Source organism: Dermacentor albipictus, unplaced genomic scaffold (genome assembly GCF_038994185.2).
Source record: "Dermacentor albipictus isolate Rhodes 1998 colony unplaced genomic scaffold, USDA_Dalb.pri_finalv2 scaffold_11, whole genome shotgun sequence".
Taxonomy (NCBI): domain Eukaryota; kingdom Metazoa; phylum Arthropoda; class Arachnida; order Ixodida; family Ixodidae; genus Dermacentor; species Dermacentor albipictus.
In genome coordinates, this window is record NW_027225565.1 from 2,475,979 (window position 1) to 2,489,233 (window position 13,255).

Sequence of the window (13,255 nt, forward strand, 5' to 3'; positions counted from 1 at the left end):
CGAAGATACAGTTGGCGTTAGCACGATAGAAGTATAGGTGCGATTGGTTCCTATTGGTCAGAGCACCGTGCTGCGTGTGACACACCACGTGACACGCACGACTACTATTTCGAAGATACAGTTTGCGTTAGCACGATAGAAGTATAGGTGCGATTGGTTCCTATTGGCCAGAGCACCGTGCTGCGTGTGACACACCACGTGACACGCGCGACGACCACCTCGAAGATATAGTTGGCGTAAGCACGATAGAAGTATAAGTGCGATTGGTTCCTATTGGTCAGAGAACCTTGCTGCGTGTGACACACCACGTGACACGCACGACGACCATCTGGAAGATGCAGTTGGCGTTAGCACGACAGTATTATAAATGCGATTGGTTCCTATTGGTCAGAGCACCACGCTGCTATGCTGGGTACGTGACCGAGATTCAATACCACCATCAGGCACGTAATTCAATTTTTTTTTCTAAATGTATGAACTAGTGGGATACGCAGCAGCAGCCCTCCGCAGTGATGGTCGGGAAAGTCCGGGAAATTTGAAAAGAAACCCCTCACTTAAAAAAAAAACGGGTTGGCTGTGTTGTGTAACCGCGCGTGTATCAGTGACTATTTCTGCCAGCCAATCGCGCATGAAAAGCTTCGCGCGTTTCGTTTGTTTCGTCGTAACCTATGCAACAATCACTGTCTGCCCCCGAGGCGTCCTGCTCACTGCATGCACAACCAGCGATTTTGAAAACGCAGTGAAACAATTGTTTTAAATCTCACCTGTACTTAGTCTGCAAGGTTCCGTTGGTGAAGACGAGATACAAGATTCATTTAGGGAGCTGGAACGCTAACTTACCCTTGTCTCTTACCCTTTGTTTGGCGCATGCTACAGAACTCCTCATTGCAACTACAAATCCATCCACTATGGCCTCCCTCAGTCAATGCGCTACTCCTTTTTTTTTTCAGTACTGCTTGGCATTCTATCAATTTATTGGTGACTTCCTTATTCCTCTCCTTTCAACTTTACTTGCAGCTTTCGAGAAAGCTGCAAGTTAAACCTCAAAGGTGAGTCAGCGGAGCCAAATATTTTGATGACTGTGAAATTCACAGACCCTAGCCAATAACCTTAGAGCATTCCAGTCGGCCTAGCTTAAGAGGAAGCTTTAGCTCGGGCCGAACTCCGACGCGGCCAATTCAAATACATGTAAAAACTCAAAAACGTTTTTATGAGATAACCCCTGGACCGATTTTGATGAAATTTGTTGTATTTGAGAGAGTAAGATAAATTCTAGTAACTGTTGGAAGCAGAATTTTGATTTAGGGCTTGAATTTTGTTAGAAAGATTTTCAAAAATTCAGAAGTTTGAAAAAAAATAGAAGCATGAAGTTTACAAACTGATAGCTCTGCATCAAGAACAGATATCGCGGTTCTGTAAACGGCATCCATTAGATCATTCAAAGCGGACAAATATTGTATGTCATTTTACATCTTACGTGAATTTGTTACATTGTTTGCGAGGGTTCTGCAAAAGTTGTAATTACATATTATTAAATTTTTTGAAGTTCATGTGTAACATACCATTTTTGTCCGCTTTAGATGTGCTATCAGATACAATTCACAGAATTGCGATATCTTACTTTCTTGTTGAGTTACAGAGTTGTAAACTTGATAGTTTCGTTTTCTGAAAATTTGCAATATTTGTCAATATTTTATAAAATATTAACGACCTAACTCGAAACTTCGAAACCAACAGTCACTAGATTTTAAGTTTTTCTTTTAAATGCAGCAAACCCAGTCAAATTTAGTGCAGTGGTTGCCGAGAAAAACAAATTCTCCTTTTACAAGTATTTAGATAGGAGCACCCGAGCTAAAGCTTCCTCTTAAGTTTGTTTGGTGGCAGGCGTTTGCGTTAACGCGGCCGTAAAAAAATTTGCAGTCCTTAAAGGCAAACTACTGCAAAATTTCACTTTGGCTGCATTGCTAATAGAATAAGTACAGTTGTGTGGCATTACTGAAGCAATCGTTGCAAAGCTGATAACTGCCTAACTTTCCCATTAGCAGCCTTTAAATAGCTCCTAAGCTGAGTGCGCGTGTACATGTTGGTTGGCGGACGTGTGGCGGATGTTAATCCCCACCCTGTCGTCTCCCATATCTTTTAGCGTGCAGCTGGCATGCCCCTGTGGGGGCGTTTCTCCGCCATATTTTGAGTATAAAAAAAACTACTTTCGCGAGCATTTCGCAACGCATCCGCTCGTATCTCAATTTCGGCGTATTCCCGAGAGGTTTCTGTATGCCTGCATTACGCAAAACTATAGGCTTCTTACGGGGCATAAATTCTGCTGGAGCTGGCCTCTAACAGTTGCTCTGTTATGTTTGGCCAGAATGTATCGCGTCAAGAACGCTGGTTTGCTTTAATGAATCACCAACCGGATATCGAAGCCGATGCCGCCCAAAGGTCGACTGCGGCTCTGCATCTCATTCTGGAACGTCGCCCAGCTTTCAGGGACCAGGACGCCGTGCAGAGTGCCGCGAGCAATTGCGACGTCCCTGTAGTAGATGTAGGTGCACAGGCCCTCCGTCGGGATCATGCTGGGGAAGATCGCGTAGGCCCCGACCGTGCACACGAGCTCGTTGACCGAGACTGCAAAGGGGGAGTTACGAGAAAGGTTGGGGGGCCGCAAAAAGAAATTCTCGAACGTGTTTCATCTTAATTCCCCAATTGGAGAGGTCGCTCCCGTTGAAAGATTGTTAACGCCAGCAGCCCTGTCGGCAAGGCTAATTTGACCGTGTTGAATTCGAGAAAAACAAAAGAAAAAATTACCGACGATTACGTTACTTCCTAATGAGAAATTTGAGCGCAGCAAATAAGCTGTTTCACGTTTTCGATAGATTGAGGCAAAGAAATCGAGCAACACATGTATGCGCTATCACAGAATTTTTTTTTTATTTTTCACACGTATTCCTTTAACAAAGACTCCACTAACAGTTCTTGACAGTCATGAAGGAAGCTTTGTGGTCGGAGAAATAGACTGATATATGTTCGACTTGGTACACCAATGCTTGATTCTCAAAGACGAGATCTATACAAGTGCCTCGCGAGGTTGTCACAGCCGTGGGACGCGTTACGAGCGAGAGGAACGGGATGTTCTCCCGCATAAGTGTTAGGAAATTGCTGTTTGTCTTTATGTCAACATTAAAGTCCCCCACTACTAACATCGGTGTGGATCGATGGACGGTTAATGCGAGTTGCAGGAAGTGCACGACGTCTTTCGTGAGTGCGGTAGCGGACTCACGAAAGCGGTATCAGTCGGTCGCTGCTAGCGCTGGGGGGATGAAAGGGGGGCGGAGCTGGTTACGAGGCCGACGATAACGCCGACGACGACGCGAAACCCAGGAACGGACGCCAAAGAGCCATTTGTGTAGCTAGCCCTCCTCCACAGTCTCTCCTCCTCCCTTCCATCATCCTCCCTCGCCCGGAGAGCCGACAGCGCGCATGCGCGGCGGCGGAGCAGATTCGTCGGCGAGCTGGTTACGAGGCCGACGACAACGCCGACGACGACGCCGACGACGACGCGAAACCCAGGAACGGACGCCAAAGAGCCATTTGTGTAGCCAGCCCTCCTCCACAGTCTCTCCTCCTCCCTTCCATCATCCTCCCTCGCCCGGAGAGCCGACAGCGCGCATGCGCGGCGGCGGAGCAGCAGATTCGTCGGCGAGCTGGTTACGAGGCCGACGACAACGCCGACGACGACGACGACAACGCCGACGACGACGACGACGCGAAACCCAGGAACGGACGCCAAAGAGCTGCGCTCTAAAACATTTCTCGCTTTTTAGATATCAGTGTCCGTTCAGTGAGCCGAAAGCGCGCGGAGCACTTTTCTTCAGTTAAGACGTTGTGCCATTTTATCTGGTTGCGCATTGAAAGTGCACCTCCGTTGTCATCGCGCGAATTGTAAGCTACTATAGCAAAAACACGGCATGTTACTGTTGACAGCGTGAAACGTGGCCTCCGGGCGGCGAGCACTGTCTCTGCAGCTCTTGTCGCCTGATCTCTGAGGCCGTGGGTCAAATCGCGAGCTTTTGGCCGGGCATGGCTGCAGTGATTGGATACTCGCGCTCTCCGCTTGTCTCGTCACTGCGGCGTAGGGACGTGAGCAGTCGGCGGCGACGTGTCCGTGACGCCGGCAGCGTGCAGGCTAGGCGCAAGTGTCCCGAACCACGGCAGTGCATGCACCGCGCAGGCCGACCGTGGGAAACCGTCCAGGACTAGTTCATTGGCGATTTAGATCTGCTGCAGCAGGCTGTCGAACGGCTTTGAAGACCGTTCTCGATACGGCAGTTAAGCCGAAGTTTCGCCCTCCTGCTTTCGAAAGTCGGCGACCGCGGAACCGCTGAACCTTAACCTGGAGGTTTTTCCAGGTCAGCGAATCGCTTCGACGCGTCGGGACTGTTTAAGGGCCCGCTCACACGTGGTTGGTCTGGTAGCCGCTCAAAGCCGCATCATCGAGGAGCAGCCATTCCCTGTCAAAAGGGTCCCGGATGTCTTCAACCCTGGAAACACGTGTTCGAAAATCTCCGTGCAAGTCTATTTTGTTCAGTAATAGATGTCATGGCGCAAACGCGCCACTACAATCTCAGAATGCCTAATTGCTTCAGGTAAATTACTTTTAACGCATCAACCAGGGCCAGCTTCGCCGCTGAGCCTACGATGGACTTCTGTGGCAGACGCGTATGACTTTGGATCTTCTCGGTGCTTCATTGGCGGTCGGACAACAAGAAATCCTGTCGTGGTAGTAACTAAGGCATAAAGCGTGCAAGCTTGCAGAAAGAATAAGACGACAACACGATGCAAAGAAACAGCGTGTAAATAAAACAAAATCTGAGGATGAACACTGTACATGCGCTAACCCAGAGAAATGATTACAGTAACAGAAACTGAATGGACGCATGGCATGTAGCACGCAATTTGAGCGTCGTCTTTGTAGGCACAGATGCGTCCAGTTTCGAACAAATCAATTGTTTAATTATGCGTTATGTGTATTGTCCTTCCTCGGTCTATGTTTTGTTTCCGCTATTTCCTTTGCCTAAATGTGCCGTATCAACCAATCTGACTTGCTCCCAGTCTCTTGGAAATACATGCTGATTCAGTTTAGCCCTACCAGAGTCAGGGGTTCAAGGATAAGTTTAGAAAGCCGCATAGATGGTTTTTCGACTACCTCACACCCCACACCGTAGACATGTTATTCACTACAGCGTGCTTTGTAATTATCTTCCGCAGTTCGGTTTGGAGCTTTAGGTGGAAAAGGGTGCGCTTTCAAGCACACCAGTGCCGAAAATACAGCTACGACGCTACAACTGAGACCGATGTCCATCCGATGGTGCCGCCAAAGTTCCGCGCCAGTGATTTCGAATAGGAGAACGACGTGTTGCCGATTAAAAACAAGAGAGAGAGAGAGGGGGGGTAGAAGAACGACGCGTACGCTGCCTCGTAGTAGTAGTTCCATTTGAGGACCCCGTAAACGGAACGGCGGTTTAGCAGAAATAAGAAACCTCGCGTTTTTTTTATCGCGCTTAATATTTACGTACCTTATGATTACTAGCTGGACGCACGTTAGTCACAAGGTATCGACATAGTTGAAAGCAAGTTAATGAAGGACGCTCTGTCGGGCAAGATCGTGTTACGAAACCCGCAGTCAGCCAATAAAGCAGATGTTATGGAGTTGGCTCCTGTCAACGGTAACTTGTCGTTTCGTCCACTTTCATTTCCTTTTCACGTATCACTTCCACAGATCAATGAAAAACGAGATTCTCCTTCGCTTCCGCTGGCTTCATTATATCTTGGTTTAATAGACTCTAGGAAACGTGCGCGGGTAAGCGAGGGTAACTACACAGTTAGTGCTAAAGAAAGACGCTTTCGTCCAACGGGACTGTAAGTACAGGAGTGTGGGAAAGTAAGCGTTAAGTTCCTTGGTCGCAAAGAGAGCAGTGGCAGGAAGAACGCCAACAATTAGTCCCGATGCGGATGCTTTTTTTTCCCTTCGTGTCGTTGAGTGAAACGACAGAAACGGTCGTCCCTCTTAGCCTGATCTCAACGCCAGTTTGAACTAGGTACACGCAGGCCAGTACTCCGCCTCATCGCTAGAAAATCCCATGGAAGCTAAATGGTGGAATGTGACGCGCCATGCGCCTGACGTGCGCACTATGAATAAACGATACCCATTAAACGCGCAAGACACTTCCATGGACTGGCTCCCGCTCATTGGTGCAAGTTCCTTCCTCTCGTAACTCGAGTGAAGCGATGTGTAGCGGTAACGGGGCACATTCTAAATGACAGAGAAGTTTGTCTGTCACTTTGCGTGCCCCGTTTGGGCCACACATATACAACGCGCAATGTTTTCTAGGTTTAGTAAAGCAATAAAGGGGGCTAGTTGGTGAACGTTCATGGTTATATTGCACTCAGTTTTACAAAGACGATATTAAGAAAGGACAGGACGTGGACGGACGTAGCGCAAACTACCAACTGTTTAATAATGTTAAAAAACGCGCTTATATACAAGGAGATATGGCGCGAGGGGGGGGGGTGTAAAAGATATGACAAGATCACGGAATGTGATCATGGTTCGGGTCAGGCATACATGGTTCACTGGCACCCGTTCGCCCTGGCAAACTCAACCTCAGCTTTGATAAGCGCGATGGACGGAGTGCTTACGCACGTTTCTTTTTGTTTTGCTATAGCAAGCGCCTCCCATATTTCTCGCTCCGTTTTTATTTTTGTTGTGCCAATGACTGTGGCGCTTTCTAGATTCTGTTCTAGGTTTGTTCATGCGAAGAATTATCGGGCTGCTTTCTTTCTTCTACTCGCCTACTGTTACAAGTACACGTAACACTGGACTCTCACCGCGTAGCATGCACAAAGTGCCGAGGCTCTGTTCCATTGCCGCTCCTGAATTAAGCTGCTTAACTTGCTCCATACCTCCATGGTGTTGTTTCAACCGATTTGCCATGGGGCAGTGGTTAGGGTGTTCTGGCTCGTGAAAAAGTGAGTTCTAGTCCAAGTCTGGAGGGTCTTTTTTAACCCAATTGTTTTGTTTAATTAATTAGTATATTGCTAATGTGAATAATTGCTTCCTCGAGTAGTATCGGGAAGACTAACCGCTCTTACGTTGAAGAATACTGGAAGAGAGCAACTGCTAGCTTTTTAAGTACTAACGAGAAATGCAGTAAAAATGCATCCCCTGTAGCAGTTAAACCCGAAAAGGATTAAAGGTTGTGGCATAGACTAACTTTAATAGACAATTTCTTCCTTTTTTCCCCCTTATAGTGCGTGGTTGCGATTACGAAAAATCGGGACCCTCGGTTTCCTCCTTTCCTCGGCCATTGAATAGCGAGGGTGTCAACTCCGGCAGGTTTGACGTTTCCAACTGGCATAGGAGGGTTTATTGGTCTCCTGCCTGCTTAGAAGGTTCACGTTCTACGTGATGTCATTGGTCTAAAGAGTGTTCTACGTCCGCCAGTGCCGCAGCTGAATTGGTGAGGCAACGCACGCCTAATGCGTAGGTTCTGGGTACGGGTCTCATCGGTGGCAAGTTGTTTTTCGTCCATTTGTATTTGGCCCATCATTTCTGCAGTTCATAAAAGCTGTAAATAACTTTCACCATTTATTCCTTTGCTTCATTACTGTTGGCTCCATAAGAGTGTGATTGATAAAAATCGGGCCCTTCGGTTGGCCCAACATATAGGACGCACTCATATGAAGAAGGGACGCACACAAGCGCTACTTCGGACTGTTGAGTAGCGGGGACGGTTTGCGTAAACGTACATCTTACCACGCATGCGCACAGAGTATACAGCCACGTCACATGGCGACGTATGCACGAGAATTGCGGGCGTTGAAAAATTCGCATCTTGAGGTGTTCAGTACAATTGGCGATTCGGCTAAGAAACCGCCTCTGTTGCTTTTTTACTAAACGGGCCTCCACCGCAAGCCTTGAAGGGATGTTACCGCTCTTGCCTAAAATGGCTGTTCCCGACAAGCGAGTGCGACATTCACACGCAGTAACGTGGTCTAACCTGTGTGCGCCCCTTGCCCTCTTTCTTGCTTGATTTTTTTGTGCATGCTTCCGCAAGGCATCGCTCAATCAATCCTTGGTGTTGCCGATATATACACTCTACCTCAAGACGCACACCACTGGGACTTCTTGTGCCTTGCGTGGCTCTGCTGTCCCACCAAATACGAGGGTACATCTGCGAAAGTTATTGGGGCCAGAAACAAGATGTCTACTGCGACGGTTTAGAACCATTTTAAGTTTGCTGACACTTTGTGCACGTACGGCGCTACCTAAATGCTCAACGTCGGACGTTGGGCTTCCGCCGTTTTCCTTCATGCTTTACGATTTGCAGTAGCGTCTTGGCTACGGCATTCACGATCGAAAAAGGGAAGCCCGTTGAAAATAGGTTGCCTACTTGGTTACTGAAGCTAGCATGATTCGCCGAAGGCCCATTCGAAGAGAGGCCTAGCTACTGCTCGTTTCACCACCTTGGAGTGCACGGAGTTAAAAGCAATTGCTTATGGACAGGCAATTCTCGTGCCCATACTTGGCAAAATATACTGAGTTTCAGTGAAGTTGCTATGCAGGGGAGTATGTATTCTTAAAAGTCTTACCTACGGCACGGCATTGTTCACTACATGATATGCTGAAAATTTCCGCGAACGGCTGGAACACATTTCTGTGCTCCACGCTGCCTGTTATTAAACACTCGGTTGAAAGTTACCGGAGTTCTCTGTGCAACGTGTTGGGCAATGGCTGTCGGTAGCTGCTGCAGTGTAAGGATTGTTATCGCACACCCGTCCTTCGAGTGCAATCCGGACACCTTATCAGACGAACTACAGGTGTTGCGCTGTCATGCCACACAGGAACCTGTGGCGTCAATAAGGATTATCATATTGCCACGGGGATGAGGCTAGCCAAAAGGGACAGGAAATTGTATTTACAAAAAATACATGCAGAGAGAGACGGCGGCAGGCTAGATGGCAGAATGACGACATGAGCGCTACTCTTATCGTCGTCTTCACCGTCTTTCTGGCACATTCTTCCATGCTCGACAGGATGCGTGCTTCAGTGCGCGGGAATAGAGCGTAACATAGAACTCCCGCCGCATAGAGCGCCGTCTCGGCACTTAAGGAGAAGTAGGATCGTGTCCGGATACATCAGGCTCAAGTCGGGAGACCTGCACGATATCTGTGGCGGACGCGGCAGATGATCGACTGTCCGATGGAGCGATCTCGTACGCGACGTCAATGATTTGGCGTAGGACATTGTAAGCGTGTCGTAGAGGGAAAGAAGGTTTCAGGACAAGCCAACGTGGCGCCAAGGCCAGAGGGGGACCAAAGAGCCCAGGGAGTAATTGACGACTCTGTGATGGTGATCGTAGCGGACCCTCTGGGACAGCTGGGAGGCATAAAGACGATCCCTTGCAACCTGACGACCCGTTGCAGCCCGAGAAGCTGCATCGTGGGCGTAGTCTGTAGCAGGGTGCACAGGTGATGGTAAAAGAGTATCTAAGGGTAATGTGGGATGGCAGCCAAACGAGAGATAAAAGGGGGAAGAGGCAGCGGTGACATAGCGTGACTAGTAGGGAGATGTCACATAAGGCAAGGTGCTGTCCCTATCAAGGTGTTCCGAGGAAACGTACATGGATAGCATTGCAATCAGCGTGCGGTTCAGGCGCTCGGTAAGCCCATTGGTTTGCGGATTGTAGGCAGTTCACAGCTTGTGACGCATGGAACACGAACGACGACTTGGGACAGAAATGAACATGGAACACGACGACTTGGGACAGAAATGAGCGACCACGGTTGGCCAGCAGCTGTCGAGGAGCGCCGTGGTGAAGAATAACGTCGTAAAATGGACATTATGCAACGTCAGTGGCACAGCTTGCCGGCAGTGCCCGCGTGATAGCTTATCGTCCGTAGTCCGTAGCTACGGCAATCCACTTGTTACCAGTCAGAGATGTTGAGAATGGCCCGATGAGATCAAGGCCGACGCGGTAGAACAGGGCACCGGGAATGTCTATGGGCTGAAGCGGGCCGGCTGCCGACAAGGATGGATGCTTGTGGCGCTGGCAGGACTCGCAAGTAGCAACGTATCGGCGCACAGAGCGGTGCACGCCTGGCCGGAAGAGCCGACGCCGAACGCGATCGTGCGTGCGAGCTGCTCCTAGATGTCCAGCGGTCGCGGCATCATGATGAAGCTGTTCTAGAACAGTGGAACGGAGTGTTTCGTGAAAAACCACTAGAAGGTCTGGGCCATCGCAGCTGGTGTTGCGTGTGTATAACATTCCGTCGCGAAGCACGAATAATTGTAGGGGCGGTGCAGAGTGATGAGAACGTAGGCGGTGGATAATTGACCGCAAATTGGCATCGCGAAACTGTTCGCTGCGTATGTCGGTTAAATCGGATAATGCGAAGACACAGGCGTCCGAATCGTACACTGGCATGTCGGGAGAGTCCACGGGATGACAAGATAGGCAGTAGGCATCCTGGTGCTTTTTCCCAGACTTAATTGTAAGCGACGTCAAAGCTGTGTTTTTGCAGTTTAAGTACCCAGCGACCAAGTCGTCTAGTCGGATCTTTGAGGGAAGACAACCAGCAAAGCGCATGGTGGCCTGTGATGGCCGAAAAGGTGAGGCCGAACAAGTATGGTCGAAACTTGCCGACGGCTCAAACTAGTGCGAAGCCCTCTCGCTCAGTGATTGAAAATTTGCATTCTGAAGAGAAAATAAGGCCACTGGCATAGGCGATGACGTGTTCTCGTCGTTATTGCTGCTGGGCGAGAACAGTCCACGTCCATGTCCACTGGCGTCGGTGCGAAGTTCAGTGGTGGCTGACAGGTCAAAATGGGCCAAGATGGGTGGTGACGTAAGTAAAGTAGGGAGCGTGTGAAACGCAATGGCTTGTTCAGGTCCTAAGAAAATGACGTTTCTTTCTCCAAGAGTTGCGTGAGTGGACAGGCAACGTCGGCGAAGGTCTTGACAAACTGTCGAAATAGGAGTACAAGCCGACCAAGCCCCGCACGTATTTAGTGGAACGTGTCACAGGGAAATCTTTGACGACGCGAATTGCTTCTGTGTCAGGTTACATGCCTTTAGAACTCACAAGGTGGCGAAGCACAGTGATTTCGCGGTGGCCAAAATGGCATTTAGCAGAGTTGAGCTGAAGGCCTGCATGCCGGAAAACTTCAAGAATTGACGATAAGCGGCTAAGGTGGCTTTCAAATGTTGGTGAAAAGACGATGACATCGTTAACGTTACAGAGGCATGTGCACCATTTGTACCCATGAAGGAGGGAGTCCATCATCCTTTCAAATGTGGCTGTGTCACTGCACATTCCAAAGGGCATTACCTTAAATTAGTAAAGTCCACCGGGCGTAAAATATGCGGTCTTTTCACGGTCGCGATCATCAAGGGATATCTGCCAGTGTCCGGACCTCAGGTCAATGGAAGAGAAGTAGTCAGAGCCGTGCCGACAATTACGAGCGTGATCTATTCGCGGCAGAGGGTAGACGTCGTTGCACGTTACCTTGTTTAAGTGGTGGTAGTCTATGCTAAAGCGCCAGCTGCCAGCTTTCTTCTTGACTAGGACGACCGGTGATGCCCATGGACTGCACGAAGGTTCAATGACATGCTTGGTGAGCATCTTCTTGACTTCACGCTGTATCACTTCTCGCTCGGAGTAGGACACGCGATAAGGAGGTAGTCTGAATGGCCTGACGTCCCCAGTATTGACCTTATGAGTTACCACAGATGCCTGTCCCAAAGGACGGTAAGACTTCAATATGCGCCGGATATCGGCTGTCTCAGCAGGAAGGAGGTCAGACGCTATCGTCTTGTCAATATCACCGTCGACGAGATTATGGGAGGAAGGGGAAAGGTCAGAGGGCAAAGAAGCGTCGTTGACGAATACAGAAACGGCACACTCATCGATAGAAGAGATGTGGGCTAGAGTCATGCCGCCTGGTATAAGTTGCGTGCCCCAGCTAAAGTTCAATATGGGTAGAGATGTTCGATTATCCGTAGCTCTAATAGGGGTGTGAAGAAGAGTGATGTTTTTGGCGAATAAGATGGAAACGATCGGGGGAATGGTAGAAGATACCTCAAGTTCAGCTATATACCGGCTTGGGGAGGTAGACGAACGTAATACATTGAGCACAAGCATGGTTGGCGTGCAGTAGAAGCGCCATGGTAGCCCGGTAGGTCTAGCGGAAGCAAGGCGATTCCACAGTGAATAAGGGCAGAACGGGCAGACAGAAAATCCATATCGAGGATGAGTTCATGGGTGCATTTCTCGGGCACGGCAAATAGTACGCTTGTGGATCGGTCAGCAACACTTATTCGAGCGGGGCGCATCCCTAGCACGGGAAACGTTGTGCCATCGGCGACGCGGATGAACGGTACCTGTGGGTGGTGTTAGGACCTTCCTAAGGCGGCGACGAAGCTCCGAATTCATCACTGATATCTGAGCCCCAGTATCCACTAGAGCAAGAACATGTGCGTCATCCACGTTAACGTCTATCAGGTTCCTTCGGGTCTGCAGTGTGGTCAGAGGCTTTGGCAGGCGAGTCGTCGATGTTGATGCAGCATCACCTCTGGGAGCTGCATCGTCTAGTTTTCCGGAGGGAGTTGGTTAATCGGCGAAGTAGGGTGGAGGAATTGGGATGAGTGAGATGGCTGGCCACGAGACAACGGTGAATGGAAGTGTTGACCACGTGGGGATGGTGAAGGACGACACAGCATGAAGGGAGCGCCGTCGCCGGTAGTTTGAGGAGGCTCGCGGGAGGGCTGAAATCGGCCATGATCCATGTCGGGCTACGGTTGCATCCATATGGCGCCTGATACCAATACCACCGGCTGTTACAATGGCGGGCCAGGTTTCCAATACGATGGCAGGTGAAGTAAATGGGACGGTCATCAGCAGTCCTACGCTCGGCGGGATTGCGAGTAGGGAACGGTGGCCTTTGACCTTGGGCGTGCAAAAGTGAAGGACGGCGGTAGATCGGCTGATAACGAGCTGCGGTGCACAGAGAGTCCAGGCCAGCATTAGGGAGCTCCTGATGAACGACAGCTTGGACTAGTGCCATCTGGGAGCTATGATGATAGGTACGGCCGCACGTAGAAGCAGGAGACACAGCGTCAATTTCATGTCGGATGATCTCCTTCTCGTGTTCTAAGGTGAGAGGCGTCGATGGCACAGGCGCGGCTTCGCACGACCA

At 49.5% G+C, this 13,255-nt stretch overlaps 2 protein-coding genes across 5 annotated transcripts in view; one reads left to right on the forward strand and one right to left on the reverse strand.

The window, feature by feature from the left end:
* Window positions 1-13,255, forward strand: part of LOC135896560 (uncharacterized) — a 208,958-nt gene that overhangs the window by 120,773 nt on the left and 74,930 nt on the right. The window lies entirely within an intron of this gene.
* The window catches only part of LOC139051339 (uncharacterized), a 49,831-nt gene that overhangs the window by 19,901 nt on the left and 16,675 nt on the right, over window positions 1-13,255 (reverse strand). For all 3 annotated transcript variants that reach the window (XM_070528362.1, XM_070528363.1, XM_070528364.1), the window contains one exon: window positions 2,412-2,625. In XM_070528362.1, coding sequence (XP_070384463.1) covers window positions 2,412-2,625 — 214 coding nt within the window. The remainder of the gene's footprint in view (window positions 1-2,411; window positions 2,626-13,255) is intronic.